This window comes from Echeneis naucrates, chromosome 7 (genome assembly GCF_900963305.1).
Source record: "Echeneis naucrates chromosome 7, fEcheNa1.1, whole genome shotgun sequence".
In the NCBI taxonomy this organism is placed as follows: Eukaryota; Metazoa; Chordata; class Actinopteri; order Carangiformes; family Echeneidae; genus Echeneis; species Echeneis naucrates.
In genome coordinates this window covers 6,154,618-6,182,356 of record NC_042517.1, presented here as the reverse complement: position 1 = coordinate 6,182,356, position 27,739 = coordinate 6,154,618, and the positions used below count along the sequence as shown (strand labels likewise).

Genomic DNA, 27,739 nt, shown 5'->3' with positions numbered 1-27,739 from the left:
AATATGCTTCCAAAGCTGCAGAGCATTTCCAGTCAACAGCAGGAAGTCTGCAGGTGCATCACCTGTGGCCTGACCTCAGCGGGGCTTACACGCTGCAAACAGACCAATACCAGGTTCAACAGGAGAGGGAAGAAAAACACACACATCACTGATTCAGGGAATCTGATGGGGTTGTCCTTCCCTCAGGTTGTTTTCATGAGTTTCTGCTATACACTCCTCCTACTCCTCCCTCAACAGCCCCTGAGGCTGGATGAACTATTGCCAACCTTTGACAATAATGTAGCTGATGCAGGGTTCAGGGGCCAAGGTTGGCTCTAACACGCTATGTGCACTATATAAACTAAGCTATTCTAAGCCCTCGTCCCGGCACTTTACTGAATTGATACCTTTTTCTCATCAATCTCTCTACCCCGCCCCCTGCCCTTCCCTCTCTGGCAGCTTGTAACTGTGATGCCACAGGCTCGGTCCGGGATGACTGTGAGCAGATGTCAGGTCTGTGTTCTTGCAAGACGGGAGTGAAGGGCATGAAGTGCAACATGTGTCCAGATGGAAGCAGGATGGGCATGAATGGCTGTGACAAAGGTAATAAGATAGAGTAACAAGCTAACAGGTACAGTTTCAGCACAAGTGTTTCAATGCACTCATTTTCATTTTCATTTTCATTTTCATTTCAGTGTTTTAAAATGCTTTTCTGCCATTGTTGTATCAGATCCATTTGGTTTATTGAAAAGGACGGCTACAAGGCAGTTAATCGATGGTGATTAGGAAAATACTCAAGTGGACAAATGATTTGTGCTTGACATATCACTCCACTGACATTTTAGTTCCCCTCCATCATGCTCCATTCATTTGAATGCATATGTTTACACTCCTGCATAGGGACTATTGATTAGATTTAGATTAATAATAGAAACAGCTCTTGAGGCTGCGCAAGCTAAGAAGCCAGTTGAAGGAAAGTTTAGTTCCTGCTGTGGGGGCCTGCAGCTCCTTGATTAAGATGCACCATCAGATATCGACTGGAAGTCAAACACTTAATGAAGCCAGCAGTCCCAACACAGTGGTGGGGCAATTTGCCACACACCCTGCCAGATGAAAAGACAAGATACTGAGAGGTGGTAGCACATGAAAGCAGAAGCCAAGGGGTGAAGGGGTACCGCAAGCTTTTGTGATGTTGCAACAAAGTAAAGACCCCGCACTCACAATTGGCCAGTTGATGCTGGGCTCCCCTGCAGAAGCTCCTGCTGCGACAGCTTCCAAGGCTTCAAACGCTCCTTTGGAGAGTTTCAGGAAGGCTCTGTGGAAAAAATACCCTGAGTGCACACCTTTACATAACTGAAACATCTGTCTGTCCTGGAGTTTCAGGAAAATATGGTCTGTGAAACAATGAATAAGACACACAGTGTGAGATACAAGGATTTCGACAATTTTATGATTACATTACCGCTGATGCAGAGTGCTATTTCTGAGGGTTTGTCAGCTTGTGCTGGTTTTGAAATAGAAGCATTTTTGTGCATGCTAAACCAACTAACCAGGTGACACAAAGAGGGGGTCACATCTTTCACTGGATAGAAGTCCCCGTAAGAATGTTCTCATACAAGAAAGTGGACTAAGCGTATAATCATTAATATAGTATATGACATGGTTGCAGGAAATTTTCAGTTTGATTACATTTATTTCATCATGCTTTGGAAATGTTGAGAAAGTAATTTAACAACAGTTTAAAAGACCAAACCCATGGTAACTTAAATAAAAGTACAAGCAGGAGTTCTGTAACTGTGAAACATTTATTATGCATGCCAGTTTAACTTGTAATTTAACTCCACATTGTAACACAACTGCAACAACCAGAATTCATAAAGCTGCCATTCTCCATTTCTTTAAATAACATGATGTTTGAACTCCAGAGAAAGCGTAACAACAACAACAACCCGTGTCTTCCACAGGTCCCGAGGCTCCGACTTCGTGTGAAGAATTAGTGTGCAACTTTGGAGCTTCTTGCATCGAGCTAAACGGCCAGGCCCACTGCGAGTGCCCTTCACCCGACTGCGATGAGAAGAACAAGACCAAGGTGGGAACGGCTCGCACCTAAGAAATAAGAAGCACTTAATCCACAAGTTATAAATAGAAAGCTGTTGCTTCAGTGGCCTACAGGGAACTAGCATTTGTTCCCCTCTCTCCATCTCTGTCACTGTGGAGCAGGTGTGCGGTTCAGATGGGGTGACTTACGCCGACCAGTGCCAGCTGAGGACCATAGCCTGCAGGCAGGACAAGGACATCACGGTGGAACACTTCGGACAGTGCACAGGTGAGCCCCAGTGATGCCGGCAAGCATCATACGCCATGCGGATGGCTGTTGTAAGGCCCAGATCAGAAGATAATGAGCAGTATCGCTGTCTCCTGCTGTTCCTCCTCCTATCCGTCTTTCTGTCTCTGTCTCAGACAACAGCCACAGCTACGTCAACACATATTTAGTTTGAAATCCCTCTACAAAACATTACCTGCACATCACAGCAGTTTCACTGATTCGATGAGATTAGATGCATTCAAGATTGTCTTTTCAAAGGAGTCTATATTCGTCATATGTTGTAATCTCTTCTTGGAATTTCGGTTTTCATTGTTTCGAAAACTGCAGCTTCTGAAGCTCCATGATTGTAGTTTACTAATAGGAAATATTTGGTTCATTTCACAGTGCTTAGAGTGCAGGGAAAATAAGGCCCTGTCTCCTTGTCATGGACATGGTGAGGAGAAAAACATGTATTACAACAGAGAGAAATTAGAATAAAGCAAATTTTGAATTCCAACGGGTTGAGCACTTTGACTGGAGTTTGAGCTGTACAATCCTCGATGAAAGCACTGATGGCAATGACTTCCTCTTAGGGCTCTCTGCCCTCTGCTGGGATTAAGCACCATTTTGACACACACACACAAACACACATAACACACGCACTGATGGGAAATGCATCATCCCCTTTGCGACTTTATGGTACCAGGAACACCTTGCCGCTTTCAGTGTAATGGCAGATGTGCGTGTACATGGAGTAAAAGGTACAGTGCTCGCCTCATTGGTCCAGAGGGTGATGGATGTTGTTTGGATCCGCGTAATTGGCGCTCGGACGTGTGCCAAGGGCATGGCTTTCATGTACAGTGAAGTTGTTGAGTTGGCTGCCAGCTTGTGTCACAACAGGCTTCTACGGATGCTGCGGGCAAGTGTAGGGAGGAGAGAAGTGCCAGCTGTGCGGGTCTGGCCATGAGCCGCAGCCAGGTGTCTGGCATTTTTGGGTGCAAAAATGTTCATTCACCTCATCACTCAGCCAGCGTAGATCAAGTAACCAAATATGGTGTGACAAAAAAGCAGAGTCCTCTTCATCCAACCTCCCTCAGGTTCTCTTTGTCAAACCCAAACTAGGTCACAACCATAGGAGGCAAGGCTGTTGGCATTGTCTCTTTTGAACTGCAGTTGCAGGTACACAGATTTAAAAAAAAAAAAAAAATACCAATAGGCTCAGCAAGAGATCAACAAGGCTTTGATAAGGCCCTGAACATCTGGTAATTACAAATTCAGAGCCGTGGGTTACCAGCTAGAAGAGCCAAAATCCAGTCTGGTTTCACATTCCTCTGTTGCCTGGCAATGAAATTGTGGGGTTGCGTGTAATCCCCTCGCCTCGCATTGCTGTGCAGAAAAGGCAAGAGGATGCCTCTCAGCGGACTCTTTCTCTAGCAAACTCTCTGGGGGGAGGGACAGGCAAAGGCACTTGGGCTCAACGACAGCCATGGAGGATTTTTTAATTTCTTTTCCCGGACGCAGTCGCACCGCGGGTAGCTGCTCCACCACTGCTGTCAGCTGGGGGTTAGATGCCGAGCTCATTTCACATGTGGCTGGGTGCGAATTAGCATTTGCTCTGCCTCCACCCCTCGCTACGCTGCAGCCCAGCCTCGCCCTTCCTCCCGCTGCTCCCATGCAGTGCTTCCAGACGCCGGGGCCCTGGCAATGTGACATCCTAAAGCTCACCAAGCTGCTCTGTGTTTGATGAGAGCGTTATGCCAAGGGCTTATATAAATGAGTGAATATTGATCTTTTCTTAACATCATTGATCCACTGCAACTTTTTTATTATACCGCAGAGCGTGACTTCTGCTGCATAGTCTCCCACTAATTGGCAGGCAGAGAAAAGAAAATCAGAATCCTGCAGTTAGCGCTGCCTTAAAATTTTTCTGCCAGTGACAGAGAAGTTGCAGCTAACTGTGATGTTACCCATCTGTGTCTGAAGGCTCCAAGCTAACAATCTCACAGCCTCACTCAGAGCAACAGGGGGAGTTTTACTGCCTTCTTTGCTCAAGATATTCGAGAAATACGGGGGGGGGGTTACTCCACCAAGCACAGGGAGGACATTTGGGCCAGTGAACAAATTCTAGCAACCGGGGAAAATGGCCACTGAGTTGGCAATGACCCACCTCTCCCATATGGTGTTATCACCTGTAGGTTTGCAGCAAATTGGCAACAAGAGCCAGCATATGACATCCGCCTGCGTGTTAGTCAGGGTTCTGTTGACTTCACAATTTCTGCTCCATGTCCTGTGATTTTATCTCACGATTCATTCCTTCATTCATTTTACCTTGCATAATTACTTCACGGCTTCCTTTGTTAACCTGCTCTTTCATCCTGGTTCCATCCCTTTCTGCGGGCAGTATGTTTCTATCATTTTCTCTATCTTGGCTCTATAGTTCCTTTGTCTCTCTCGCCTCTTCTCCTGTATCCATATTGCCCCTCCTTCTTGCCAAGCGAAGCCGACACCACAAACAATCTTAATGACTACCTTTCAACTATAACTACACGGCTGAGGCAGGATGAGATGACTTTTTTTCCCCCGCACCCTGTGACACAGCTGTCCATTGCTCCACTGAGAGGAAAAAAGCAGAAACACAGGCAAATGGACTGTTAAACCTGATTAAAAGAAGCATCAGCTGAGCTGACTGTGCTGGTGCTGATGCTTTTTGCTCTTTCAGATGTGGATGTGTGTGTGTGTGCTTTTCTTCCCTTATCCCATGTCACAGTAGCTCGCCGCTCGAGATATGCACACACATTAGGCACTTCCCAGGGAGCCAGCTGACGCTAAGTTTGGTACCTGACTGACAGGTGTAGCCAAGAGGAAAGGCAAGGCATGACGCTATTCTTGGCGATAGCATCGTTGCTCTATGCACGCACCTCCAAATCGCTTTCTCAACAAATATCTGCTGATCTTTAAGCTGACACCCTGGGAGTCTCCTGCGTTTGCTGCTGCCTCAATAGGTATCACATTTCACACCTCTGTGAATAATTGCGGATCAAATGAGCGATTAGCAGTGTAATTAAGTCCTACGCATATTGTTAGATGAATCCTAATGAGTCGAACAACTATGGTATAGGTTTTTTTTTTTATCTTTTCATTTTACCCACATCTTAATACAAATCTATGCTCATGGGACATATAAGTAATAGAGGAGGAACGACAATACTGTCATGCCTGTGTGCCTCCGCTGAATCTGAAGGACTCACTTAGGTAGCAACTCCCTGCCAGCTCACTCCTCCCACACAGGAGTGTTTGTCCTATTTATCGTTCTTTTATCACAGACAGTTTGTCCTTTTGCACCAGAGCTTTTTGCATTGGTGATGATGGTCTCTGCAGAGAGCCTGCTCTCTTTTCTCCTCATTTGTGATATAGTTTCTCTTTGGCTGTGTGTGTGTGCATGTTTATATTTGTTGACAGAGGAGTGTTTGTGGTGGCGTTGATGGATGCTCATGCACTCTGAGCTGCAGTCTGCCGTCTTTGAAGTCAAAGTTAAAGCCGGCTTTTTTTGCCCCATTTCTATCAATCATTCATCACCAGAGGCGCTGGCTGGTGGTGATTAAAGCTCCACTACTGAAGGGCACCATTTGAATATGGATATATAATTCATAGGAGATGGCACAGCATGCACACAACACACTTACATGAATAGTGCACAAACAAATACATGCCATATGTGTTCACACACGAACACAAATCCCTACGAGCGATGCGCTGGCACCAACTGGAATGTTTTAACCCTACTGTATCTTAGCAACATAACTCATCTGCAGCTGGTACAGACTCCATTGCATGTAACTTGGAAAGCAGTAAGTCATCTGTCGGCACATCCCATATTCACTTTGTAGATGAAGCACTTTAATTACTTGTGGTTTGTCCACTAACCCAGATAAGTGGTAGAAGATGAATGAATGAATGAAAATGTGAATTTATAATGACACTGTTGTGCATCGGGGAGATGGATTGGAAGATTTAAAGTCATTTAGTATCATTAAGTGCAGAGGTACAGTTTTTTCATCAAGTTGTAGTGATCATTAAGTAGTTATGCTTTAATCTGCCTTTGTTTGATTTTTTTTATTTTTTTTTTTGCGAGATTGTAATGTAGTTAGGTGACACAAAATCAAACATTTCCATCTTTGCTCAGTCATTCATCCATTCCTTGCTTCCTCCCCTTCCCTCCACCAGAAACCATCTCCGAGCTGGCAGAGCGACCAACCCCCAACCCCATCACCACCACCTCAAGCGCTGCCGCCTCCATCACCACCGCCGCCCCTTTCCACCCAAACATGGTATGGGCCATCCTGCCTCCAAGGACCGCAGAGACAGAGACCACTGAGGCGCCCCCAGCCACCACCCACTTTTCCACCTTCACCCACAACCGTACGCAAGCGAACCACCACCAGAACATCCACACCCAGCCGCAGCCTCCACAGTCAACCACTGCTGCCACCACCACATCCTCCAACTCCCACAGCAGCGGCCCCGTGCCCTCCGCTGCAGTGACCTCATTTGAGGGCTCAGGCAGCGGGGACACAAGCGGGGATGACCAGACTGAAGAAGAGGAGGAGCTGGAGGAGGAAATGGGTAGCGGCATCCCAACGGAGGCCAGTGGGGCAGAGGAGCCCACCGGTAAATCCCTGCTCTTTCAATGCATTACCCACGTTGCTTTTAGTGTTTCTGGAATGGGCTTTTTGTAAAAAGGGGCTCAACAATCATGCCATTGCTAAAAATCTGAATAACATCAGCACAGGCTGACAGAAGTATTGTCAACATAATCCTGACTGTAACGGCCACAGGAAAGGAATGTCAAAGCCTGGCAGGCAAATCTTTGTAAACATGCTGTTAGTGTCATTTCAGTTTCCAGAAGATGTATATCTCAATTTCAGACAGAGAGGAACGTATTTGCATGGTTCACCACTGCTGCATCACCCAAGCTGTTTTCTCTCATACCACCAGCGTGCTTGGTCTAAACAGCTAGCAAAAACAGAAAAAAAGAAACTCTGTAAAATACACTTGTGGCAGACCAGATGAAAATGTTGGCCCACATCTGGGATTCTCTGTAGCCTGACTCAACATGCCAATGCAACTGAGAGGTTGAGGTGCAATTGTGTGTGGAGGCTGCCTTAAATCTTCCTTGATTTGCCTTCCTGACTGTAACAGCCAGCTGTGATGTCTTGACATCCTCTTAGGCAATGACAGATGACGGAGATGTTTCAATCACAACTTTCTTTTCCTGATGTTGTTCTCCATTCATCCATCCATCCACCTTGCCAGCATGCCATAACGCAATAGGACTGATGGAACAGCATGGCCCCCAATGGGCTCTTCCTCAATTCTTCCTCCTTCCCTCTAAATCGTTCTCCCTGAGTCTTAGATTTATTCTCCTGTCAGTGGCTGACCAGATTGCTCGGTGACGCGAGGAGCATGTAGCTTGCCTTCCAACAAGAGCCAGTGTCTTGTGGCTGTGGGTGTATAAGTGTGTTGACGTATGTGTGCGTGTGTGTGTGTGAATTAATGTGTACCCAAGTGTTCTGAATGTTTTGGTCTTTTTGTTTTTTTGTTTTTTTTTTACAGCCTGCACACCTTTTGATGTAGTGCGAGCTGGTGACGAAATTTCACAGTGCAGATTTCAACATAGACAACATTGGACTGCATAATTTGCGTGTCCTTGTAATTGTGTGTCTGTGAGGCATGCTCACACATTTCATACTCGTGGGGTCTGATGGAGTACATAAGTACAGATGAGCAATACATCACAGTGATTTGTCAGTTTTAGGATTAATCCTTAGCTTTAGGCTTCAGGTTAGAAACAGGTTTAGGTTAGTTAGGATGACAATTACACGTCCCCACAAAGAGATCTGCGCATCAAAAATGTGCTTTTACTTTTATCTGTCTCTCCTCATGTTTGGCCAAGTTTGACCAATTCAGAGTGCACATAAATATATAAATATGAGCTGGCCAGATTTGTGCTTTTGTATCCTCTGAGGTGCTCTGAGATCTGCACTCATCTTTGGCTGTGTGTGTGTGTGTGTGTGTGTTTGTGTGATTGTGTATTTATTTGACAGCTTTCATGGCTCTCACTGGAGTCATGCAGCATCCCCTTGGCTGCTGTGTACTGCCCTCTCTCCACCAGCAGCACTCTCCTCTTCAGCTCAGCATCTGTAAATCTGCAGACCACACACCAACAAATGCCCTATAAACCTGCCCCCACCTCGTCTACCCTCCTCTCACGTCCTATGACCGCAAGTCCTTGAGCAGAATGTCCTTGCCTCTGCCGTCTTTACAACTTGTTTAGCCGCTCGCTGTTTGCCTCAGCGATTATTTCTAATCTCTCTGTGGCCATAAACTGCACCGCTTCAACTGAGACAAGCCCTCCTCCAGCACCATCATTAGAGAGGATGGAGGTGTGCTGCTGTTGTGCATTATCATTCTTCAGAGAGCGAAAGGCTAACCTTTGATGTCCCAAGATACCCAGATATACAGTGTCCGGTACACCAAGTTGTTTTGGTTTTTTTTTCCTCTCTCTTGGGATGCATTGGGAGTAACAGTCACCCAATCAGCAGTCAACAGGTGGAGATCAATCATCCCTTCTCACATTTACAATGCTCTATATGTGACACGACTGCCAACCTGGCCCATTCTGTGCTCTCTGGGGTTCCAGGTGTAAAATCAATCCCCATGAAAATGGAAGGTAATTGCCCCAGACAGATGCCTATAGTAATGTCAAGAGATTGAAAACACACAACCATCTCTGAGAACGAGAGCAAAGTTTAGAAGAAACAAAGGAAATTCTAGGCTTTAAGCTAAGGAACGCCACCTGTCCTGTCGTGTCCTGTGATTTATAAAAACTGCTCCCCTCTGGGCTCCTGAGATAAGCTGCCTTGAATCAATTCATTTTCTGAAGCTTTGTGAATTATTAGGCTGCCCTCTATATCTCCCGCAGGTCCCACAATGGCAAGCACCACTGTGCCCACAGCCGAGGACAGATCATCCTGTGACAACACAGAGTTCGGCTGTTGTCCTGATGGCAAGACACCATCCAGCACTCCAGAGGGTGCCAACTGCCCCTGTAAGTCAAAATAAAAATTCAGAAAACACTTTCTCACCCCTCTGATCACCTGGATATGACTCTGTTGTTCGTCCTCTGTCTCCTGTCTGTTGGCACGGCGTGATAAGATATAATAAGAGAGCTGAACTCCTGACATCTGTTTTGGACCAGCTGTTAGCTGTTGCACTTGCTTCTCTGACTCAATGCACTCTTATGAGCTTAAATCTCTTTTTGAAAGACGTGTGTTTCTGGGCTTTAGTATCAGACCGTTCAGATGAAGTGAGTGAATATCGACTAGACAAGGCAAAGCAACTTTATTTGTGCAGCATCATTCATTAATACAGCAATTCAGGGTGCTTTACAGAGTTAAAACAAAAGATTTGTAAAATTAAAAACATGACCTAAAATAACAAAAATGAAAACCAAATAAAATAGGACAGTAAAATCAATTTTAAACTAGTTAGCAAGCATTCCTATTTTCCTCCTACTTGATGGCAGCATAAACTGACACTGCCAAGTAAAGAAATTGTTTACCACTTTTTAATTCTTACTGAGTGAGATTGGAATTGGTTTTTATTGGGTGTGGATCAGGAGCCAAGAGGCAAGTAGCCAATTAGCTTAACAGCTTCCACCAGTTCTCCAGTATTTATGCAAAGCTAACCTTTTCGTCTCCTAGTTCCAGATCCGTACTTGTAGTGCATTGGTATGTCAGCATAATTAATTTCATTCTTGGAATGGTAACAAACTTTTGATGGTTTGGTCAATTGTGCAAATTGACATATTGCATATACTTTTTTTTCTTCTTCTTTTTTTTTTTTTGCACACATTTTATTTACAATATTGTATTAGCCTATAACCATTACCTGGTGTCTATTTAGATTTGACATAATCAGTTACCAGCAAGTTTGCTTAAATTCTCAGTAAATGGCAATGCAATTTTGTAGCTTCTATGGTAATCCCAGAGTCCAACAACAACGCATGAATGCAGCTTCACAAATTGGGAGCATGTGAATGCAATAGTAAATAATGAGAAAAGTATCAATCTGCTCAATTATTTTTAGCCGTTATCTCTGCTCCATGAGAAAGATCTTCTCTGTTTTACAATCCCATGAGTATGCTAAAGCCTGCTGAAACCAGAGATTATGGCCTACGTATAAAGAAATACACTTTCACATATAACAATTACCGTGTGTGTGAAGAGGAGCGGACACGTGACTAGTATGAAGGTGTAAATTGTGTTTTCTTATGTTTGTGCAAACAAAATGTTTTTGTTTTCGGGTGCCGCACAGAATACTCATCTGTTTCTCATCTTATCTCGCTTCAATTTTAAACAAAATTTATAACCTTAACACCTTTATAGATTGAGAAACAACTCGATGTACTTTTATTTTGAATGTGTGCTTGGAGACATGTCAGGTTAGAATATAGAATATTCTTACCTGACACGTCAGATGGTTTGCTACCCTGAACCATCTGGGAAGGCTTTGTTCAGAAATGTTTGGAAGAGGGCAGACGCTTTCAAAAAATACTTGGCAGGTAATTAGATGAACCATCTGTCTGTCGTATGAAGTAGAAGGAAGCCGTCGAAGAGGAAACACAACACAACAACAAATCACAGTTGAGAGCTAGTTAGCATGTCGGTGGACGTTATTTGACGTCTTATTTAGGGAAAATTTATGCATAAGAAGAGGCACCGTGGCGAATGCACCTAAAATAAAGCACAGCTGCCAGTAATTCTGCCTTCGGATGGTGCTGATAGGTTCTAACCTCTGTGTCTGCTGAGATGGATCCCTGCCTGCGATAAATCCAGCTGCCATGTAAGGTTGCTGATATCGTGTCATCAGCCTTTGACAATCAGATGAACAGGTGCTATCTTTTTTATCTGCAGCAGTGCTTTCATGTAATGCTTCCCTCTCCAGAATTTGATATGACACAAGACTCAGCATCAAATTTTTAGGCCTATCACACTATAAAAAACCATCTGCGTGCCTATCGGTTCCTTTTCTTTCCTTCCTCACCTTCTTTCTCCTTTGAATCTCCCACATCTTCTTTTAGTCATCTTTTCTCTTTATCAGTCAGTGTTCAGTATCTCCCTCTTGAGCTATAGCTCAGACTTTTCTCTCCACCAGCCCAGTCTTGCATCAGTTCATTTCTCTCTCTGGAGTAGAGTTGGGAAACTACCACAGGCCAACAAGCACTGGTGTACCAATCTGTGCCTTCTGCCAGACTTGGTTCAAAAAGATAAAAGGGCTTCTTTTCCTCCTGTGAACCTCTATCTCTCTACCCCCCATGGGGGTTCTATCTGTCTCTCATGGAGGCTACAGGTCATGACTTGTAAGAGCTAAAGTTACAAAATAGTGCGCAGAGTTGGAGTTCTGACATAAAGTTCCCGTGGCCTCCCAGTAAAGCAGACTATTTCACTGCGGCACAGCCTGCACTGGAATGCTTCGTCTAATGAAGTTGGATTTGATGGGATACAACACCAAATACAGGCAATCGTAGAAGCAACAGCGGTAACAAATCTACTAAAGCCTTTAAATATCTCAGCCAGCAATGTTGCCACATCAGCAATCAATAGTTCATTCAGCTCATGTGTTACCAATTAAAGCACCATAGGTGGATTAATTGTGGTCCTTTAGCCCATCGTTTGCACGTTAGTTGTGACATGTTCTTCATGCTAAAATATCCACCAGCTGCCATCGCTTTGTTCTTATTCCATTTTTTGGCACAGGACACCTGCCTGTCTTAAAACAAAAACCAAGATTTTAGATTTAGCGGTTGAAAGTGGAGCTTACTATAAAACATGTATGTCATCACTCACATCTTCTCTGAGAACTCTGTGGCCAGCGCACCTCTTTCCTTAGCGTAATGCGCTCTTAAAAAAATCACATAATGCCCTCCATATGTTACATTTAAACAGAGCAGCAGAATTCGTAGGGCATCAGAGATAATGACCATCGAGTGCTCGTGTGAAAGTTAAGCTCCAGCTACTGTAAACTCTTTGTGCCCAGGGAAATCTAACTAATCCATTATGTTTTACAGTTCACTAGAAACTGATAGCTCTCATCTCAAATAGCTCTGTCCCTGGTTTTATCACTCTCTTTCTCTCCCTCTATCTTTCTCTCTCTCTCTTTACGTCCGTCACGGCAGTGGGCTGGAAAATCACCCTCTCTGATGTTTGTCTTCTTTGCAGATTAAAAGTGAGATCTCTCGCTGTCCCCTTTTCTTTCTTTCTTCCCCCTTCATCTTATCGACCAAACCTCGGCCATTTGCCTCTATTTTATGGCCGCCGTCACATCTGAATCAATGTGTGCAGCCTGTGAAAGTACTGTAGAGACGAGAGGGGACAGCGGGGAATGCGAGCAGGGCAGACCTGTGTCTGGTGTAACTATTGTCCTTTTCATGCAATCTTAACCAAGCTGTGTCAGTCACCGGTCTGGTTGCATTAAGGAGACAATTACGGCTATCTTTCACGATAATCATACAAGTGCTCTTCCCATTCTCCCTGGCATTGTTCAGGCAGGGGCAGCCATGATTGATTTGGGCAATTTGTTCTGCTGATTACAAGTGCCGTGGAAACCCGGCATCAGTGCCCTGCACGCTCTGCTCTGTTCTCCAACCTCCCCAGCCCCACCCACCACCACCACACACACACACACACACACACACACATAAATCCCTTCACTTTCAGAATTTATTTCAACCTCTTTCCTCTCTGGCAGCAGTAAGAAGAAACTGTATAAAGAGTTGATAAATGTTGGACAACATAACCCCCAAGGTTGTACAGGGAGGCTTTTTCTTTGCTGAAGGAGGCACTTTTGAGAGTGACTGTAGGCTGTTTCCGCTTTACTGTGTGTGTTGTTTTTCTCCTTGTATTTGTGTGTCCGTCTAACTTGTTGTCTTTTTACCTAGCCCTCCATGCCTCGGCCAGCTTTTGGGACAAGTCTCGGTCTGGTAAAACTGGCCCAGTATTCCACCGTTCTCTCTGTCCTTCTGCTTGGTTGTTTCTTCCTTCTTTCTTTTCCTCATATCACTCCATCTCTTCCACCACCACAACCTCCACAACTTTCACCAATAAACCCTAATAAAGGGTTAGCCTACAGCGCTTTTTAACACCCCCCCCACAACACAATCAGCTCTACACTCACTAACCACCATCTGTAAAACGCACACAAACACAGAATCCATCACTAACCCAAACCGGGCACTACCTCAGAATGGGCAGCGTGTGAAGGCAGTGGGAAGTGAGTGATAAAGGAAGGTTCGACCTGTGGTCTTTTCTGTATCACACGCTCTTGTCTCGCTTTCTCTCTTTTCAGCCACCATGAGGTTCAGTGGTTTCCTGCACTTGGACCAGGTTGAGGGCCAAGAGATTTTCTACACTCCTGAGATGGAGGACCCCAAGTCGGAGTTGTTTGGAGAAACAGCCCGCAGCATAGAGAGCGCTGTAAGTGCCGTAACAGCAAGTGGTGTTTGCCGTGCACAAGCTGGGGCCGATGATAATTCAACACTAAACTTGCTATAACACATAACCTGTCCACAATAACTCTGGCTTTTAATGCATCCTGAACGCATCAGCAGCAAAAACACCTTTAATATCCTCATGGGTGTTGCTGTCACTGCTATTATATTTTAGGTCTGCCTACTGCTACTGCTCCCATGAAGATTACCATGATCTCCTTTTGGCCTCTTTCAGCTCTTCATTTTGAGTTTCAGCCCTGCAGATTTAGTTCGGCAAATGTCGACCTGATTGCCATAATTTCGATCAGATTATAAAATGTGTATACAGGAAATATCTGGCTAGCATATTCACAATAAGCTTTCTTATGTTTTGATAAAATGATGTATGTTGTTTTTTTTCAGCTGGCACTGGTTTCCTCACAGGTCCAAAAAGCTTTTTCAATACTGAATTTGTACCCACAGCGGCCATTGTGCAGTTGTAATTGCATTGCCTCACTGCAAATTTTTTTGCCTTCCCTAAACTGTTATTTTTAAGAGCAGAAAAGCTTCTGAAACATCATTCAAAGAATCACAAGACACAAAACTAGCAAAACTAATGAAATTATTCAGGCTCCTCCAGGAATGTTTCTATGCAGGCTTTTAAACCCCGAAGCTACTGAATATTCTGCTGCGCCGGGCTGGAGTGACTTTTCTATAGACATCTGATAGAAAAATAACATCATAAAAGAGCTAGATACCAGCTGGGAGAGCCTTATAAAATATCATATATCAGTGGAGACAATATAGCCTGACTGATACTTGATTTTTAATAAAGGTTGAATGTAGGCATCTGTTACATCGGATGATCTCTAGAAAAGGATCTAAGGATTAAATACCAGCTTCTCACTCTTGAAGGTAGATCAGAAGAAAGTAAGACTCTGCAAAGGGCCATGTTCCACCATGGTGGTTCAATGGTTATTTATATTCTTTATGATTCAGTAATCTTTCCTCACTTGCATGAATTGCATAAGAATTCTTCACATTTGCTGCTGATTAATTAAGAATTTAAACATCATTTTTATTTAAATTTAATTATCTAAATCCAATATTTAGAATAAATAAGTGTAGATGTTAAGTGAGGCTTCCAGAAGAAAACTAACTTTAAAAAAATAATTACTTACTAGAAACTAATAACTCCTTGCAAAGACTAATTAACCAGTTGGTTGTTAAACATTTAAAAGTAACAGAAAGCACGATCTTATGAGATTAGTTAAAGTTAGATATTTGAAAAATCAACTCTTTTGAATAAATTCTGGATCTCATCAGTTTGGATGGTCACGAAGACGTGGTATTAGCAAGCTGAGTCCCAGGGAGGCAGAGAGCCTTTGCAGTGATCACAGTCACTCTCCTCTGTCCCTTTTCTATGTTGAGTCCAGATCTTTTGAACAAATGTCGCCGTTACCAAGCCGCGCCTCACTCTGATGAAATGTGGGCCTGTGCATGTGTGTCTGTATACACAGTACACATTTGCCAGCTGTTGAATCTGTATCTCTATCTCCATAATCTGCTATCTCACAGCGGTTTTTGTGTGCGAGTGTATGTGTGTTCACTTGTTAGCGCTGGTAGCCTGTCTCTGAAGCATGATGTGCCACTTGACGGCAACTACCCCCATTCAGCTTATGTGCACACATGGACACACAAACCAACACGATAAGCACATAAATTACATACACACATAAAGAATCCACTCAGATATATAGTTTATGCAGTCACACCTACACACATTGAAATAATCAAGCTGCAGCAGTGCAGCTATATTCTAGAATTAGTAAATAAATACGTAGATGTGAGAGAAAGGGGGAAAAGATCCAGTTTTCTAAATTGTCCACGACCACCTAAGCCATTCTGAAACCAGGATTTTTTAATTGACTTGTCTGCTTTCACACTCCAGATGACAAATTAAAGGCATTCCATTCTTGGGGGAAATCATCTTTAACACCAGATCCTCCAGTTGAACTGAGCGTACTGATTTGTCAGGGAATGAGCTTTTTTCACCTTCCTACTAAGAACATGGTCACTGGGATGGTTTTGGCTGAAAGCGTTGTAGTCATTTCCCCAATCAGTTCTTTCTGAATGTGTCTCTTGAATAATTCTATTTGGAAAATGTCATTGGTGAACAAACACTGGCTTTGGAAAAATTGGGATGAGGATTGTGGTGGAACACAGTGGGAACAATGGACCCAATAGGATGCTCCAGTAAATTGGGATTACTAGGCCCTTTGAGTTTAACCAGGAAAGAGAGTTAGATTTTCCTTTTGTTGATGCCTGGGGGGCGGGAGTAGCAGTGAGTAAAAGTTTAACTTAAATCATAGCATGAAAATTGTTCAATTTTTAGACAAAACATTGGACCTGTTTGCCTGCTGGGCCTGCACTGGAACTGCTGTAATCAATATTTCTGTTTAAGTTTTTGTTCACCTCTAATGGAGCTCTCCTGCCCGGTTACAATATGCACACAATGGGGTCATCAGCAGCAAACCTGAATGAAAACATCAGGGAAACATTTCTCTTAGCTCCCTCAAAATCTTGTTCCTTTAATTAATACCATGGTTGCAGCTTCTTCTTGGCTTCCTTGTGCACACACACCCAATAAGTTTCTTCTCTAGATCCCCATTTTCAAAGGCAGTGTTTCTTCCTTGGAGACAGAGAACAGTCTTCTATCGCTGAACTCACTACTGTGGTAGTATAGAGCTCATTTATCATCTCTTCTCTCTTGTCTCTTTTCTCCTCCCTTGCTTTCTTCAGCTCAATGAGTTGTTCAGGAAGTCGCAGGTTCGCAAAGACTTTATGAGCGTTCGTGTCCGCAACCTGGCACCAAGCAACTCCATCCTGGCCTTTGTGGAGGCTCACTTCAAACCAGGTGAGATATCTTTGAAGGGAGGAGAGGATTTAGTAAAAGATCTGAATGGATATTACATATATTGCTGTCATAAAAAGCCAAAATAAAAATATACCAGATGCACCTGGATGCAATTTTGTTTCACTTCTTTTCTATCTGAAGCAAGATATCTAATAAAGATACAGCAAGTTCAAATGAAAATGGGATAAAAAACTATTTTGAGACATTTAAAATTTTCACTCTTGAAACTTGAATTGTAATTATAATGAAAGGCAACTTCTAACCTGTACTCTTTATTCCGCCAGATAAATTTGTGTGGAGTTCAATAAGCTTACTTATAACCCATCACACAATTCTTGTTTCTGTGGCCTCCTCCACATATGCCATAATGCTTATTCTTTAAGGCAGCAACCAAAGTATTCCTGCAGTTAACCACTGGGACTAATCCTGAAGTTGGAATGTAAATTTGCCTAAGCAGCAGATAATACAACAGCCACAAACCTTTAATTTAAATGACTACGACAATTTTCAGAGGTGGACACAGTACACACTACTTGAGTAGAGGTAAAGATACTCCTTGTCAACTCTTACTTCAATACAACTAAAAGTAGCTTCATCAAAATATTACTAAGTAAAAGTATAAAAAAACAAATACCTCAGTAAATACAGGAAAGTAGCTTTATTGTCATTATACGATACACTGATGGTTCTGCTGCAGACAAGTTTATAGCTCAAAAATACCTTCAGTTAAAGAGGCCCGACAAGAACCGGTCTGTGGAGGGTTCCAGTCTGGTCTCTAGTCTCTGGAGGGGTTTGGTCCGGTCCAGAGGTCTCCAGCTCCGGTCCTGGAGGGGTTTGGTCCGGACCAGAGGTCTCCAGCTCCGGTCCTGGAGGGGTTTGGTCCGGACCAGAGGTCTCCAGCTCCGGTCCTGGAGTGGTTTGGTCCGGTCCAGAGGTCTCCAGCTCCGGTCCTGGAGGGGTTTGGTCCGGACCAGAGGTCTCCAGCTCTGGTCCTGGAGGGGTTTGGTCCGGTCCAGAGGTCTCCAGCTCTGGTCCTGGAGGGACGCTCCTGCATGTTTTAGATGTTTCCTGCTCCAACACACCTGATTCAAATGATCAGCTCGTCATCAAGCTCTGCTGAAGTCTGATCAGGAGTCACTCATTTGAATCAGGAAACATCCAGGACCAGATTTGGACACCTCTGGTCTAGTCTCTAGTCTCGGGGGGGGGGGTCCGGTCCACAGGGTTGGTCTGGTCCAGTCTCTCATCTGTAGAAAACATACTTTATATGGACACAATAAACACAGTCTCAAACTTTGGGGGCCTGTGGAGGTCCGGGCTCTGCTGGTTGTGCTGTGTATTACCTCGTGTTGCTGTCTCTTCTATTCACCTTGATATCACCAGTCCTAGAGTAGCTCCATGTCCAGTTCCTCCTCTGCCTCCTTTTATGATTGTACTTCTTGTCACAGATTCAGGATGACGGCAAAAATGGAGGTGAGAATTAGTGAGTTAGAGTCGCGGCTCCGCACTTTAGCTAACTCAGCTTATGCTAGTGTAGCTAGCTATAAAGCTAAGTTGGCGCTGGTAACCAGCACACAGAACAATACACAATATCCCATGTGCCACAAGTATCAACACACATTTCAATATTGTTCCCCATTGTTGAGCCTGTTCTGTGTTTGTAAACCTTTCACCATCTAATCTCTACAAAAACAAGCGGTTTGCCATGTTGGGGAGTAAAAGCACGTTGTAGTGTGAGTGTAAGTGAGGCAGCATGTCTTATTGTTTGTCTGTTGTGTGAGTGATGCATGTAAGTGAATTTCCCTCAGGATAAATAAAGTAGATATCTATCATATATATCATATTTATAATAAAAATATATATAAAAAAATATTTAAGTTATATTTATATTTCAGTGTCGTTACAAAAACAATTAAAATTCACTGGGGCTGACAGGCTCTCCGGTAGGTCATCAGGACCTTTTTTTGTTCAGGTTTTGATGCAAGTTGAAATAACAAATGTAAGAGGATTGTGTAACCTTGGTACACGTATATGTTGCCTGAGTTATTACTCATTAGTCTTAAATTTGGTTCATAATATTCTGAGGCACTGAAGCTTTCACTTCTTTTCTTCCAGATGCCTACTTAATCCCTGGTTAACAACAAATTTCCTCAATGTTAAAAAAAAAAAAAAAACATCATAATATGTTTTTTGCTTTATTTTGTTTTGTTTTTGTTTTTTTCTTTTAGATTTGAAATTCATTAGAGCGCAGATGTTATCCAGAATGCCGTTCAGATTACTTGCTGCTACATAGCCTCTGCTGTAAAAGTTGACAGAATGATTTGTGATGCTTGGAGGGGAAAGAAAGAAACATGCCCCCAAAAATACCTGCAGTGGAACCGGCTAGTTTCTTGAAGTAAACCTCACTGATGGTGTAATCACAGGCCTGTGTTTTCAATTGTGACAAGTTGGCACGCTCACAAAGCAGAAATTTTTCATTATTGATACTAATTGTTGCATGTATTATATGTCAACACTAAATCATATTATTGATGTAGCAAAGTTGTCACACAAACTGTCACTCCCTTTGATACAACAAATCACACAAAACCCAACCTGCTCCCATTCTCTTGTTTTATTTTTTTATGAGTGTCGTTTAGTGCCCTTCACACCCTTCATATTGGGCGACTGGTGCCGTTAAGTAGCGCTCCTCCATGGCCAGTAAAGTGAACATCTGCAGCCAGCGTTATGAGAGCAATTCATCTGGAACATAGCCAGACAAGCGATGGGTGGAGGACAAGTGGTCTCTGGAGACGCACCACCTGTCACACACACTGATGATATATCCATTGTATCACTATAGAAGTTCCAGTCCTGTATTTGCTTTGGAGTGCTCCTCAGAGGTTTTGGTTTTACCTCTTGTTTATTGTAGATACAAGATATACGGTGGAGGACATCGAAGGAGCCCTGCTAAAGCAGCTGAAGGCTTCCAAAGAGACCAGCATCGCTGTGAAGAAGCCAGAGGACGAGAATATTCGCTTCACCAATTATGGTAATACTGTGTGGATTTACCAGGAGTGTGAAGGGATTAATGAAATGAAAAGGGATTTTAAGTTATTCATGAGGTGATTTATCAAAGGTTTTAAAGGTCTTGAATAGGAAGTCTCAGGACTGCAGGCTCAACACACTTTCATACATCTTTTTTCTTTTTCTTATTTCCATTGTTTCTCTCTGGGTCTGCTGACAGGACTGTCCTCTGTCCCTTTCTTCACCACCACTACCACCACCACAGCATCCGTCACCACAGCCGCTCCCACGACCACCACCACGAGGCCTCCACTGACAACCACCCCCTACGTCACCCGTCGCCCCACCCGCAGGCCGACCAGCAGCAGACGCACCACCACAACCTCAGCACCAGCTACAACGCCGCTCCGCACCATCACCACGGCAGCCCTCAGCACAACTGAGCTTCCTCCCACCACCACCATCACCCATGTCAGGGGGAATGTTCCTCCCAAAGTCCAGAGGCCATGTGACTCCCACCCCTGCCTCCACGGCGGCACCTGCGAGGATGACAGTAACGACTTCAGCTGCAAGTGTCCGGCCGGGCGAGGAGGATCCGTGTGTGAGAAGGGTGAGCGGACTGTTTTCAGTTACTGATTCACCTGCAACATGTGTGTTTATCTGAAATCAAAAAATAGGTTCAAGTTAAATCGAGAACTTTATTTTCAAGCTCATCTCATAAAATGAGCAGTCTTCCCCTGTAATTTGGTTCAGTTGGAATTAACAATTTCAAATAAGCCACAGCCTGTCTTTAACACTGATTATGCAGCAGCTAAGAGGGTTTTAAGCACACTACTTTGCGTTGTGCTAAGCATGCCTTTTAGCTGTTCTATAATTACTCTTAACCATATCCTCAAGTGCTTTGATATATTTATGAAGCAGCAGAAGCACTTTATTTTAATACAAAAATCGAATAGAAAAATATTGTATTGAAAAATAGGCCTCTCCTGTGCTTTTCTAGAACGGTTACGAAGTAATAATAGAAACATTTTTTTTTTCATTCTTATACATTTTTTTAATAAATATGAAAAAGGAGGTCATGCCTGCACATGCAACATGGCAGTTGCTATAAACAAACAAACAAGCTATTTCAGTTTGTCCACCTGCTCTCTCGTTACCTCCGCATGCCGTTTCCACAGTCTCTTTTTTTTTTTTTTTTTTGCTGTTGTTTCAAAGCTTAGGTTACTAATGGTGTCAAATAAATGCTAGCAACACCATTTGTTTGTTGTTTTTTTCGCACCGTCTGTGAAAAGTAATTCATCATAGCCATTGTAGTTACTCATGATACAACTCCCTATGAACCAATCAGATCGCTTGCTTTGAGTTTCTAATTTTCTACAGTAAGTAGTGATATAATTTTAGGCGCACAGAGTGAACGCGCAATGTAGCAAAATCTGTAAGGACTTTCACATGGTGATGCGTCACTTGGTCGACTTAATACTAACCTCAGGACAAACATCTTTTATATACGAGATATTTTTTCTAAAGGAAATTTGACAGCAAAGTGTGGCTGCACTTGAAGCTCATCTGGAATGATTCCGACAGGTCTAGCATCTCAGAAATCCCCAGCCGCCGAGCTGTTCACCAACGGCAACCCAGAATCCAATCAGCACCACAGAAGAAATCATAAATCAGTTTTGTTTCTTCCTGCTTACCCTACTTTGGGATTTTACATTTTTTAGTTTTACATTTTTTTTTCCGGGTAGCGGTGGAGAAGGGGGGGCGGTGGTAAGTTCACGCAGCTGCATCTTAAGATAATTGACACTAATTGCTTTGATGGGGATTAGCTGGTGAGAATCAGTGTGTGTATTTGAGTTAGAGTGGCTAAGTAAACACATACACATACACACTCACTACACGCACACACACAAATACAGACACAGGCCTCCCCAGGATCATTCAGCTCATAAGAGAAGAGGGAGCTAATCAGTTGCAATTCTCCTTCAAGAGATGGACAAAAAAAAACTGATGGAGCGAGAGAAAGGGAAGGGAAGGAGAAAATGCAAAGTAATAATCATAATTGTCAAGAAGCAAAAACACAAGACATAAAGCTTTCTTTCACTGGTATGTGCATGCATGAGTATGTGATTGTGTCTGGCCTGAAAAAGGGAGAAAAGGGGGTCCTCTTCCTCTCTCTCAGCCCTTTTTATGATTGTGAATTTCATCAGGCTTTTTTTTTGGGCGGGCGGTGGCAATTTCCTTAAATAAGTCAATTGAAAGGCTTATTTATTTGTCATCAAAAGCCAGTGACTTTCCATCAATGCTCACCCTTAATCATGTACATTAAATTTCTATTATCCTTTCATAATTTGCACAATAATGGATGTACTGGCTTGTCATCATTCTCCCACAGTGATCAAGTACTTCATCCCGTCATTTGGAGGCCAGTCCTATTTGGCCTTCCAAACCATGAGCGCCTACCACACGGTCCGCATCGCCATGGAGTTCAGAGCATCCGAAATAACCGGCATTCTGCTCTACAATGGCCAAGACGGCAAGAAGGACTTCATCTCTCTGGCTCTGGTGAATGGCAGGGTGGAACTCCGGTGAGTTGAGAGCGGCATCGTCCTCATCAGCTGCTAGTTCTGCTGCTTTTGTTTGATAAAGTGCGATGAAACGGGATCGTTGCAGCAGCCGCTGAGAGAGGAAATAGATAAGAACAAAACAAATAGAGAAAGCACCAGAGATAATGAGGCAAATAATTACAGTGAAGTAAACATCTTGAAAACCACGCTGCCCAGAAATAAAGAAACAGAAGTGTTTTTGACAGATTTGCAGGTTAAGGCTATGAAGCCATCTTCCATAAACATGTTCATGGCTGCAAATAAGCTGTTAAGATCATCACAAATACAGATGGTGCTAATTCTTGCATTGAAATATGTTCAAGAGGTCCAAAATGGGCATTTCATGTATGGACAGACACCCAGCACTGAGGCTGGATGTCTGTTTACAGATGGAAGCAATGCTCTCCTACTGTGTATGAATGGCTAATTGTTGTGCATGGACAGCAATAACATAAAATATGTATAGAAGTATTTTGATGCTGCAAGCCAGGACTGATAAGAATCCCCCTGTTTGGTAAATATTTAAAGGCACTACATATTCGCTGTTCCCAAATATCTGTTTATTATTAGCAGTAGTAAACACCTGTAAACCTGTTAAAGCTATCAAGAGGAAACTTTCATAGTTTAATATCTTGTGTTTTACTTCTTAAACAAGAAGAACTGTCTCCAGTGGTGAAAATAAACACCAGCGTTAACTCTTAGATTAGCTCACTAACCAGTTAGCCAGAGCTGGGCCCATCCCTCCATAGCACTGCTGTGGTGTATTATAGTCTCTTGCCTTGTAAGTACAACAATTAACAAAGCTCTTGGCAATACCTCTGGCTCTCAGCAAGACGCCATCTTCTTTGTCAGTCAACCTAATAAAAGTCCTTTTGTGATTTGAACATGAATATGGTGAATAATGTCACAGTTAGATTATACAGCAACATGTCCCGTGAAGCAAAAGAAATTCAGTCATCTTGGATTAAATTCAAGGTATTAAATACAAGTCTATACTTTCAGTGTGTTAGGTGGCCACATTAAATTGGTTTCTGAGCCACTGAAGATGTGTGGTCGGATTTCAACATTTTTGTTGCTGTTTCTTTTTTTTTAAGGACACTATCATTTTGAGTTAAGCTACTAACAACCACAGCAACCAAAAATTTCATCTGTTCAATCTGTTGATATTAGACAATTTTCATGCCAGACTCCTGCTGAAGAGATAAGTATTCAGCTCTTTCCTGACAGCAGAATTGTATGAATAAAAGATTGTTCTGGGAAAGACACTGTCTTGGGAGGAAGTGTGAATGGAGTAATTAAAGATCCTGTATGGTGTCTCTTTTTCATCCATTATTTCAAACACTGTGTACTTCTTTATCATGTGGGTCTCCGTTTCCCCCCCGACCCCTCAAAGCACTCTTTGTTACCCCCCAACCTGGCCACATCAGATTTTTCTATTCAGAATCGAATCAATAGCAACGTAGATCATTAATCACTTGCGCTTTCAAATGGAGCCCTGCCTCAATTCCAGAAATACAGCTGTGAGATTACACCCACAGCTCTGCAAATCCAAGACGTGGGGAGAAGAACTAATTATTTGTGGCAGATAATTGCTCTCAGGTTGTGCTAATACCACCATATGTGTGGGTGCACATATGCAGCTCTTTTCTGTGATGATATGGCCTTTCTCTCAACAAATCCCATTAGATAAAAGGATGAATTAAAGTGTGAGTGTGAAAAACATTTTATTTTATTTTAGTTTTTTTTTTTTTAACTATGGCTGCTCTGAGCAGTCTTCCTGAGGCCATTAGAACAAACATGGTTATATAATAACCTCAATCTCAAGTACACATATAAAGTTACTTGATATGATCTACATACTTTACTGTATACCTCCAACTTCTCAGGTTCAACACGGGCTCGGGCACAGGAACAGTGACCAGCAAAGTGCAAATTGATCAAGGGCGTTGGCATCAGCTCGTCGTGACTCGCAATCGGCGAAATGCCATGCTCAGCGTGGACAACGAACCGCACATCGAGGGCGAGAGTCCACGTGGCACTGATGGCCTTAACCTTGACACTGACCTCTTCATCGGAGGAGTGCCTGAAGAAATGAAGCATGAGTAAGACATCACATTTTCACACCAATATGATAAATATCTGGAAATAAATAGTCGAGAAAATCAATCTACTCTGGCCTGTGTTCACCAAAAACATTTCAGTATTAAACTTTTAATGTTAAACAATATTCAATGAATTTCCAGCAGCACCCGCTTGGTCCCAACTGCATATTCTTATCCTTGTCACATTTTCTTCTTGTTATTTATCTTCCCTGTGCTTATCATTTCATGCTAAGATTCTACGTGAAACTAAACCAGTTAAGGAACATGAACTAAAGTTCCCAAAGTAACATGGAGTTTATGAGTGTGGTCAGTAATGCAGCCTTGCTTACTCAATAATGTTTCAGCATTTCACTGTCTAATTGTTGAATAAAAGTGTATCTCACCAAATACTAATTCATTTGAATATAAATGAGTCCAGCTGAGAAGAGATTGAATCATTTCTTCATCCTCATCCTTCACTTTAATACAGTGAGGCACCCTGTAGGCTCAGCTGTAATATGGAGCATACAGGATTTACTTTCCTGAAGGCTAGTTCAGGTGAAGTTCACCACTGTGCTACCTTCAATTGTAACTGTGCCAGTTAAAATGTGTTAAATGCTTTTCTCCTTTCATTTTAAGTGTAATAGAAAGGACGGCGGTTGCCTCAGGTCTGGTGGGCTGCATCCGCTTGTTGGATGTCAACAACCGGGTGCTCAACTTGCAGGAGAACGGGGGCGACAGTCTGTATGGCAGCGGAGTGGGTGAATGTGGCAATAACCCATGCCTGCCGAATCCCTGTAAGAACGGCGCTGCATGTCAGGTCAAGGAGGCTGAGATGTTCCACTGCAAGTGCAGCAAAGGGTTCTGGGGTGAGATATATTTTTTGGCATCATGCTGGGATTTCACCAATTTTGACAAATTCCATCCAGGGTGTGTGTGTGCAGGGAAATCAGTAAAAATGTTTTATTCATGTTTAGTTTTTTTTTTTTGGGAATATGTTATATATATGTTAATATATATACCTTGCATTCTCTATAGGGATTCATTGTGGACATGACTTACTCTCAAATCCTAAGTAAGCTTGACAGCCTAAATTGACAATGTAACTTGTGCCCCAGCAGGAGCGCTGGAAGACATTTTACAAACACCAATCCCATCATTTCTCAGTGCAGAAATGAGAGAGCTAATGGGGGCTTTAAATAAAATCACTTAGTGACTGGCCTTTGGCCTGTCTCTGATTCCCAAACCCAACCTCTTCTTTTTATTCCTCATCTGATGCCAACTAGCAAGTACCTCTGAGAAAAAAACGGCAAAGACCAGACAAAATCAGCGTCTATCCAAGCGTTGCCCCTCCAAATTAATTGTGAGAGTTAACTTTTATGCTTGTATCTGAGAAGATTTTATATTGATGTGGGGGCGTCACAGCTGTTAGGGGATAATTTTCCCTAAAAGAGCAATTTTCCTTGAAGTTAGAACACGGATCGGTGAAGCATTTTTGTGCATTATTATCTCCTTTCATATAGGTGGTGCTTTTATGTTTTGTTGTTATTGAACAGCCTGAGCAGAAGTAAAAATAACGCTCGACTATGAAGAAGAATTGCTGTGATCAAAGTTGTGTTGGCAAATGGATAGTGATAATGAGATTTGGACCATTGCCTGTGGACACACATTCAAGTTAATTTTGTCATCCTGTCAATTTAGAAAGTGGCCAAGATTGCCGGGACCTGAAACAGATCACGGAAAGACAGATGAGAATAAATCGGTGGAGTAGTAGTTGGGGGGGGGGGGATGAATGGAAAATGGGGAAGGTGAGAGAGTATTACAGTTGAGAAGATGGGAGAAGAGGAAGTGATATTAGAAAAAAAAGAGAGATGTAGTGGAGAAAAAGTGAGAGCAGACAGCGGAGGATAAAAGACAGATTCCAAAAGCGTGAGCAAGGAAAAAATGGGGCAGCCCTGCTGGCTCAGCGTGGATGGGGTTCATTAAAGCACTCTCCTCACCACAGGCCCTGACTGCTAAAGTAATGACAAGTGAATTCAGATGGCCTGTGGCAGAGGGCAAAACCATCATCCACCAGACGCTCAAGAGCCTTTCCCACAGTCAGTATTGGCCCAGAAACATGGCCTCATGGCAGGGAAGCGCTCTGCTGTTTAATCTGGGTGTGTAATATTTTCAAATCCTATTAGAAGATGACCTCTATGAGAGAGGAGATCCTCATACACCCCCCCCCCCCCCCACACACACCTTTTTCCCCCTTTTTTTTTTGTCCCCTCAGAAGTGGTTGAAAACATTTGGTGTAAGTTTCATAAAGGGTTCACTCAGTGTTTTTTCTTTGTGTGTCCAGGGCCAACTTGTGCTGATGTTCATGATCCATGCGACCCCAACATGTGCCATCCATCCTCCCAGTGCCAGGTGCTACCTGAGGGAGGCTACAAATGCGAGTGTCCCATGGGACGCGAAGGGAAGCACTGCGAGAGAGGTAATATGTATATTCTGCTGTATCATCTGTTACTTTGTGCTCAGTTGTTCTTCCACTTGTTTTTAGAGAAGCACCAGTATTTCGGTCTGGAGTCAGCTGGAGTTCTACCTTCTTGCCTTTAGCCTCCCTTTCTCTATTTGTCTTTCCACTACTTGATGTTCCCATCCGTGTTCGATCAAAGATGGAGACCAAACACACAAAGCGAAAGGGGGAGTTGGGCCTTTGGGGGTGGGGGTAGGGGGGGTTACCGGTGAGTTGCATGCTAAAGTAACAGCTGATTAGCCTTGTCGGGCCATTTGCCACAACAACTCAGCTATGCTTTTTAACGGGTGAGCACCAGCAAGGCTTCAGCCTTCCGCTCCTGCTTCTCCCCCTGCCTATCCGCCCACAGGTGTTGCGTTCAAACATGGTTGTTGCTGCTAAGCTAGAAACATCGCAGAACTGGGCCACAGCTGGGGAGAAGACCAAAGCACGGCTCAGCTGCTTTTGAAGTCCATCATTAGGCGCATCACATTCTGAAGCTTACCCATGTTTCTTTCCCTTCCTGTCTTAGATATTGTCATGAATGTTTGCAGAAGTTGACTACTATAACTTTGAATGAAAGAGAATATATATTATGCCCATTCATGATTAAAGACAAACGTGCACCTTTTGTGTCTGTGGGACTCCTGGAAAACCAGGAGGAGCTGGCCTCCTACTGGCCCCGAGTCCCAGTTAGTTGGTAATTAAAGCAAACTGAGGTGTACCAAAATCAATGCTGTGTCAGCGAGAGCGTTCTATCCCAATCCAGAAGGCTATTTTACAGGAATCAATGACTAATTGCATTAGTCCTGTGGTGTGAT

At 43.2% G+C, this 27,739-nt stretch overlaps 1 protein-coding gene across 3 annotated transcripts in view; it reads left to right on the top strand.

Moving 5' to 3' along the window:
* Nucleotides 1-27,739, top strand: part of agrn (agrin) — a 241,438-nt gene that overhangs the window by 192,276 nt on the left and 21,423 nt on the right. For 2 of the 3 annotated variants that reach the window (XM_029505946.1, XM_029505945.1), the window contains exons 15-27: nucleotides 439-582; nucleotides 1,944-2,068; nucleotides 2,200-2,305; nucleotides 6,509-6,952; nucleotides 9,267-9,392; nucleotides 13,691-13,818; nucleotides 16,614-16,728; nucleotides 19,640-19,759; nucleotides 19,955-20,344; nucleotides 22,127-22,319; nucleotides 24,224-24,439; nucleotides 25,058-25,287; nucleotides 26,763-26,897. In XM_029505946.1, coding sequence (XP_029361806.1) covers nucleotides 439-582; nucleotides 1,944-2,068; nucleotides 2,200-2,305; nucleotides 6,509-6,952; nucleotides 9,267-9,392; nucleotides 13,691-13,818; nucleotides 16,614-16,728; nucleotides 19,640-19,759; nucleotides 19,955-20,344; nucleotides 22,127-22,319; nucleotides 24,224-24,439; nucleotides 25,058-25,287; nucleotides 26,763-26,897 — 2,472 coding nt within the window. The remainder of the gene's footprint in view (nucleotides 1-438; nucleotides 583-1,943; nucleotides 2,069-2,199; nucleotides 2,306-6,508; nucleotides 6,953-9,266; nucleotides 9,393-13,690; nucleotides 13,819-16,613; nucleotides 16,729-19,639; nucleotides 19,760-19,954; nucleotides 20,345-22,126; nucleotides 22,320-24,223; nucleotides 24,440-25,057; nucleotides 25,288-26,762; nucleotides 26,898-27,739) is intronic. The other variant, XM_029505947.1, reaches the window with a different exon arrangement.